This window comes from Nelumbo nucifera, chromosome 1 (assembly GCF_055504915.1).
Source record: "Nelumbo nucifera cultivar China Antique chromosome 1, China Antique-T2T, whole genome shotgun sequence".
Taxonomy (NCBI): Eukaryota; Viridiplantae; Streptophyta; class Magnoliopsida; order Proteales; family Nelumbonaceae; genus Nelumbo; species Nelumbo nucifera.
In genome coordinates this window covers 58,401,823-58,409,021 of record NC_142649.1, presented here as the reverse complement: position 1 = coordinate 58,409,021, position 7,199 = coordinate 58,401,823, and the positions used below count along the sequence as shown (strand labels likewise).

The window sequence follows — 7,199 nt, the reverse complement described above, 5'->3', positions numbered from 1 at the left end:
ATCACATCATTGATTGCTTTTTCATTGTTCACTTTACACATTCAATATGTGAAGGGAGGTTTAAGTATTTGTTAGAAAATATAGAGGAGGTTTAAGTATTTTTCACAAAAGTATAATACCCGTCATGATTTCATAAGCAAAACGTGTAAAATTCTAGAAATTGAAATGTGGGGGAGAGAGAGAGCAATGGTTTTAAAACATGCACACACAAGATTAAAAAAAAGGAAAAAACAAAAAGGATTTGAAGCTAAAATAAATTTTTTCGTTAAAATGAAAAGAAAGAAGAGAAGAAGATACATGAGATAGGTTTCTAAAAATAATATTTTTGTGTTTACAAACAAAATTGTTTCATTGTGAACTACTCGAGTAGGAATTCTTGCAAAGATGAAATCTAAATCTCTCACGAATCTAAAAATTAAGGAAAAAAAGGAAAAGAGAAAAAAGAAATTAATTATATAGCAAGCACTGATTAATATTAATATGTTTGGAGATATTACAATGGGGAATTGAGAGATGAAACTGGTATAGTAAATTTAGAGGAATCAAAACTACAAGAAGTTTATTGGTAATAAAAGTAAATAATCATCAATTGGAGCCACATTAGAATTGTAAGAACCATGATTTTCGAACGGCAATTGATTCGGATAGTTGGACCGTTTGGCCCGGGAATCATTAAGGCAACCAATTCTGTTTTATCTCAAACCCGATTCCTAGCAAAAAATTATTGAATTGATCAATGGCCGATTGACCCAAGCGGTTGAACTATTGAACAGGCCATTCATTCGAACCAGATGGTCAAACCATTGACCCAAAAACCGATGCCAGGATAAGAACCACCATCTCTCTCTAGCTCACGTGGACCTTCCCAGAAGGTTGTAGTTGGTAACTAGTTTGTAAAGTCCGAGATTGGATTCAAATCCCACCTTCACAACTAATGACTAATAACTAACCTAGTTGTTTATCTGAACAAGACAAACAAGTATCAGGCTTCATAATCTACAAGATGTAAAAGATATCGCTAGATTATACACTTGACCAACAACTTTGATTTGTTCCATGGTTTGACTAGATATAATATAGTTCGAATGGTTTTGCTGAAAAAGAATGATTTTTTAGGTGTATGCTTTGTAAGGCTGTGTTTGATTGCAATGCAAATAAATTTGTATTGATGCAAAATCATGACAGTGCAAATAATTTAATTGAGTGTAAATTCTGACCCATTTTTGTTTCAAATTTTAGCTTATTTTTTTATTGCAATACAAATGAAGTGAATTAAAACATAAAATTAAATGAGAATTTGCATTTTTTTTTCATTTGCACTCTCATGCATTTGTGATAGTGCAAATAAAACTGCACTGCAACCACATACAGCCAAAATAAACCACTTTTATACTGTTCTATGGTTCAACTAGTACTACCTGATTCAATTTAGTACAAGTACTCAAGCCTTAATTTTAGCATTGCACCTTGTATTCTTTAATGTACTTTATGCTTTCCTAGGTTGCACCTTAAGGTTCATTTGAGAAGCTCATCAATTTACTTTTTACCTAATCGCGCGAACAATATAGCAGCTTTCCCAAAGTACTTCCATGGGAAGTATAACCTAGACCATAAAATGGAGGAAATCAAGAGCCAAGATAGAAAGATTTTCCTATACCCTAGCAAGAGCTGCAAAATCCATTTTCTGCAAACTGGTGATTAGGTTCAGTCTTTTTTGATCAAGTGGGAAAGTGGAAATATGAAAACTTTTGGTTATAAGACACCAGCCTCAACATGATAAATAAGATTCATGGTGTTTGAGGCATGTTTGTCTTGTGCTTATAGTAAAAATTCATTAAACAGGGTTCCTTGTACCTTTGAAGTTTTATATTAATTAGGGTTTGCTAGAAACCTACTTTTATAATTAATTAGGAGTAATAAATTATTGCTACCATATTGCAAAGGCAAGGACAAAATTGTCTCTCTCTCAAGAACAAAACATGTGCTAAGCTTGAAAATATTTGTAAGTTTTTTACAAACCTTATACAAGATACCAACAAGTTTGAACTATTCAATGGACTAGAAAGGCCAAATATTTGGTTTTACTCAAAATTGAAGGTTTTTTTTTTTTTTTTTACATGCATTTTGGAAATTTAGGGATTTACTTATATATTAATCCATATATAAGCTCCTTTAATTGACTATTCAATGTTCAAAATCCCGCCCTTCTCAAACCCTATTTCAGCCTAAAACTCACCATGATGATTTTTCAACATTTCTCTTAAACTCACCACAACTTTTCAAAATGTCTAAAACTCACCATGTCAGTAAGTTTTTATTTTCTAAAACTCACCTTCCTTTTAGTGCACCGTTAATGCTTCTTAACAGAGGTGTCCATGCCAGCATAAATAACAATTTTCATGACCAAATTACCCTTGAATGGTGAGTTGTTAGAGGAAAATTTCCTGTATTTTTTGTTATTTATTTGCAATTTCTGTATTTTTCTATAATTTTTGATGTTTTTTCTACAAATTTTATTTTCTGATTTTCCATGTTCTAAAAAAGTACTCTATATAATAATCAAGAGATCTAAAAAAAAATACTTAATTTGGCCATTTAATTTGTTCATCATATATTGCTATTATTTGCTACCTTTCCTTTTTTTTTCTATTCTTTTACAGTCTAAATGGAAGCTATAAAATATATATCTAATTGAGCAATCAATTAGGTTGCTAATTGATTGCTCAATTTTGAGTACTAGTTCTATTTATCAACATTTTTTCCTGCCAAAACATGAAACCAACAGTATGTCTAAAAATTTGGTACAGTCTCATTCAAGTGAAAATCATGCAAAATTTGATAATAAATTTAAATTTGTAAAATTTTAATAAATATAACTAAGTTGTTGGGTGTAACACATGACTAACAGCACTAAGGTAATATATCTTTATATAGGAATTAATGAAGCGATACTTGGCTCATGATTTTTTATATTAACAGTTGGAAAGACATTTTCACTTCCATTTTCAGCAAAGAATATATATAATAATAATAACTATAAATGTAATTAAGTAAATTACAAATAAATACCCTATACTTAAAGAAGTGGTAACACTCAACCCCCAAACTTTATTTGCTACAAAGGCCCTCCTGAATTTCTATATTTTAATTCGGGTTGATGGTGAAAGTAAAATTACTTGATTGCCTATTCAATATTTTATGTGCTGACAACAACAAATATCAAAGTGATGATGAAAATAACCATTTTAATATAAAAGAAACGTATAAAAGTTATATTTTAGAAATACTAATATGAAAGGACAAAATTGTCTCATGAATTATTAATAATATAAAGGTTAATTTGAAAATTTAAAGATATTTAAAGAAATATTTCTGTAGAATGCCAAAATTGAAGCAAAATGTAGGAATAATATATTATTCCTAACCATAAATAAGGTTTTAAATTCAGAAATCAGAACTACCCTAGATTTGAAATGGAGTTTTGGGTATACTTAAGGAGAGCCGTCGGATTGGAAATGAGTGATTGGGTCATAAATGCAGTAGATTCCAGTATTCCACTCCAGTAAAATACTGTCAGAGGAAATTCCATTCTTATCAGGAACGCACGTGCGAAGAGCCAAGCGGTAGGCCGGTAGCCACCTGAAATAGGAAGAAGCCACACGCGTCAAAAGAGTCTACGTGGCTGGAGGAGTTAGTCGGTAGCTTTTGGGTGAGCTGAGCTGGAGAGAGAAAATCCCAAATAAGTCGAAACTGGACGCTGTTTCGTCCAGATTCATTTCTCCCCATTTCCCTCTATATATTACACCCCTCTCTCTCTCTCTCCAGAGCTTCCTTTAATTTCTCTCTCTGGAGCCTCCAGCTCCCGATTTGACGTTCCACCGCGCCCGAATTTACAGTAGAGAGAGAGAGAGAGTGGGCGTTAGGAGAGAGAAAGAGTCCGGTAGGGAGAAGAATGCAAGGAGGAGGGAATTCGAAGATGATGAGTCCGAGGAAAGGAGAGAAGGATACTTTCCACGTTATTCACAAGGTTCCCTCCGGTGACGGTCCTTATGTTCGAGCTAAGCACGCTCAGGTATGGAGATTGGAGATTTAATGACCCTGTCTGTTTTTCTCTTGCAATATTTTTCATTCGATCTGAGTTCACAACCGGTTGAATCGATTTTCCTGTGTTGAAATCTGCGGAGTACAGAGATCAATGTTTTCTTCCATTCTTCTAATATTGGTTTTTTTTTTCAGATTTTTCTCTTCGTTCCTGTCATGATTTTTAGAATTATTCCCTGAGTTTTTCGAAAAACAGTGAAAAATAGAGATCAAGAAAAGATGAAAATGGAGTTTTCACGGTAAATTCCGCGAAAAAGAAAACAGTTTTCGGATTCTCCTTTCAACTCATTCGTCAATCTGGGCGGTTCATGTGGTGGACGAGTGGTGCTGGCTGGGGACCACTGAAGGCAGATCCAAGTGATCTGGATCGTTAGATCTGTATTATCAGGCTTATCTACTAGGTGGCCCACTTTACTCACTCAAATGAAGGATCTCTCTCTCTCTCTCTCTCTCTCTCTCTTATCGTTAATTTCATTTCCGGTGATTTTGGCGGATTCTGGAGTTGTTGACCGACTCGTCCAAGACTCGGCGTCCCGGCCTGTCGACGTATCCCCTCAGCTCAGTTTTCTTCGGATCTCATTCTCAAAATTTCAATTCAATTTTACCTTGTACCGTCCGTCAATCTCTTCTTGACCACTTCTCTCTGCTCATCATTCTTTTCATCTTTTGCCACTGTTGCCCCCCATTTTTGTATTATATTACTAAATAGCCCGATAAGAACAGCGTAGATTCCTGCATATCAGCGCACGAAGCACAAAACAGGATTACACAGAAAGAACGACGATTAGACGCCCATGGTTCACGAACTGGTACGCAGAAATTTAGAATGGGAGAAAGAACAGTTCTTGTGATATCCTTCTCCGGGTAAACTGTACAATTCTATGGGCATCAATGGTCTGAAATGAAAGAGAGACAACGAAACAAAACTCTCCAACGTCTGCGTTTTGATCTTGATGCAACCCAGCAGATTGCATTCGGTGATTTTTCTCAACGTGGGTCGTGGGATAGGAGATCTATGTGTCTGCTTACGTGTTTTGGACGATACGCAGTTTGTCAAAGGCTTTATTTTCTTCTTTTGCTTTTGTTCTCTTCTTCGTACCAATCTGAATTAATCTCTTGCATTCACTGGTCTTCTATTTTCCAGCCGTCTAATTTCCGTAGAAACTGGATTTAGAATGCATTAATTGATACCTGTTCTAATTGATTCTCTGCTTGCGTTTTCAGCTAATCGAGAAAGACCCAGAAGCAGCAATAGTTTTGTTCTGGAAAGCAATTAATGCCGGAGATAGAGTAGACAGTGCTCTCAAGGACATGGCAGTGGTGATGAAGCAGCAAGATAGGGCTGAAGAAGCTATAGAAGCTATTAAATCCTTCAGAGATCGTTGTTCCAAGCAAGCCCAAGAATCACTCGACAACGTTCTCATTGACTTATACAAGGTTTTTACTTGAACCTCCAGTGCATGTGATCTGATAATTAATAGCTTTGCCATGCACAATAATCCGCTCTGATTTGCTACGAACTGAACCCACTTCTCGATGTGTATGATCTGCCAACTTTAAATCGATTACATCTTTCACTAATGGTCATCACGATAATGATATTTGCAGAAGTGCGGGAAAGTAGACGAGCAGATTGAGCTGCTGAAGCGGAAGCTTCGGATGATTTACCTTGGAGAGGCCTTCAATGGCAAGCCCACCAAGACTGCCCGTTCCCATGGCAAGAAATTTCAGGTGTCCATCAAGCAAGAGACATCCAGAATACTGGTATACCTGCAGCTAGCTTAAATTCCTTACCAATAACTAATTAATTAATACTAGATCTCAAACTTGCTGAAATTCCTTAGACCCTATGGACTGAGACAATCAGACCACCTACATAAGAAATCGGAAACTGCTTCAATTCAAACACCTGATCATGTGTTAGTAATCTTCTCCTTCCAATTTAACTAACCATGCATATACGTACACTGTACACAGGGTAATCTCGGTTGGGCCTACATGCAGAAAACAAACTACATTGCAGCTGAGGTGGTATATAGAAAAGCCCAGCTGATAGACCCTGATGCCAACAAAGCCTGCAATTTGGGCCTCTGCCTAATCAAGCAGGCTCGATATGATGAGGCCAGGTCTATTCTAGAAGATGTTCTTCAAGGTAGACTACCAGGATCAGACGAGATTAAGTCAAGAAACCGTGCAGAGGAACTGCTGCAGGAACTAGAAGCACAACAGTCAGCCTTTTTGTTATCAACACCTTTGGGTCGCCGGGTGGAGGAGCTGCTGCAAGATCTGGAGTCATCGCAGCCAGCAGTCTCATTATTTTCAACTCCTTCAGATTTCAATATAGAAGATGACTTCCTGGAAGGGCTAGACAAGATGATGAACGAGTGGGCTCCATCTAGATCAAGGAGGCTGCCCATCTTTGAAGAGATCTCTTCATATAGGAATCAGTTAGCTTGTTGAGTTAATTCTTGTTTAATTTATTTCTCTTTCTTTTGATTCTGTGTGTATGTTCGGTTGGGGGGGGGGGGGAGAGGAATGGATAGATCATTTTAGGTAGGGGTACCTGTGTAAATATCAGGCATGTTGAGATACATAACTGTTTATACAATGTATAATCAAACATGCAGGGTACCCCCTTGTTCTTGTCGTAAGACTCCTGAACAAATAAAGGTAAGATGGTTATGGGTTTGGATTGACCTCACCCATCAAAAGCTCTAAACTTTGATTTTTCTTGGACAGTTTGTGTATTTTTTTTGTTTAATTCTACCTCTATGCAGTGTGCAGGATTCAATAGATCAAAAGGCTAGTGATGTTGTTCAGCCAAAAGAATTAAAATAATAGAGGATGAAACAAATCAATTTTGGAAGAGATTTGAGCATTAATTTCAAAGTTACTAAAATATATGAGAGAAGAAACTAATGGCACAAGGAGAAATCAATGGCTGCATTAGATTTAAAAGTTGGAAATATATAATTTCCAAATTTATAGCTTCTAATCAGCTGTTATGTTCTTAGGGGATGTCTCATTTCTTAGAAAATCTGCAATTAGTAGTGTGCTATTCTGTTTAGAACATTGTTAGTAATTGAATTTCTGTTTTT

At 36.0% G+C, this 7,199-nt stretch overlaps 1 protein-coding gene across 5 annotated transcripts; it reads left to right on the top strand.

Annotated features, from left to right (window-relative positions):
- Positions 1-3,809: 3,809 nt before the first annotated feature.
- Positions 3,810-6,955, top strand: LOC104585837 (protein SULFUR DEFICIENCY-INDUCED 1-like). 5 transcript variants are annotated; one of them, XM_088886854.1, is made up of 5 exons: positions 3,915-4,072; positions 4,237-4,910; positions 5,326-5,538; positions 5,710-5,865; positions 6,079-6,955. In XM_088886854.1, the coding sequence occupies exons 2-5, from the start codon at positions 4,896-4,898 to the stop codon at positions 6,559-6,561; spliced, it is 867 nt and encodes a 288-aa protein (XP_088742980.1). In that variant the 5' UTR covers positions 3,915-4,072; positions 4,237-4,895; the 3' UTR covers positions 6,562-6,955. The 5 variants fall into 5 exon arrangements, with proteins under 5 accessions (XP_010241143.1, XP_088742980.1, XP_088742977.1 ...); XM_010242841.3 differs by lacking the exon at positions 4,237-4,910 and having other exon boundaries at positions 3,810-4,072; XM_088886851.1 differs by lacking the exons at positions 3,915-4,072; positions 4,237-4,910 and adding an exon at positions 4,926-5,149.
- The last annotated feature ends 244 nt before the right edge of the window (positions 6,956-7,199 follow it).

What these genes read in the sequence shown, in the direction of transcription:
- LOC104585837 (XM_088886851.1), top strand. Translation starts at nt 5,003, where the DNA reads ATGAAAGAGAGACAACGAAACAAAACTCTCCAACGTCTGCGTTTTGAT. An exon ending in CGTGTTTTGGACGATACGCA is followed by an intron (nt 5,150 to 5,325) that starts GTTTGTCAAAGG and finishes TTGCGTTTTCAG; the next exon opens with CTAATCGAGAAAGACCCAGA. An exon ending in AAGAGACATCCAGAATACTG is followed by an intron (nt 5,866 to 6,078) that starts GTATACCTGCAG and finishes CACTGTACACAG; the next exon opens with GGTAATCTCGGTTGGGCCTA.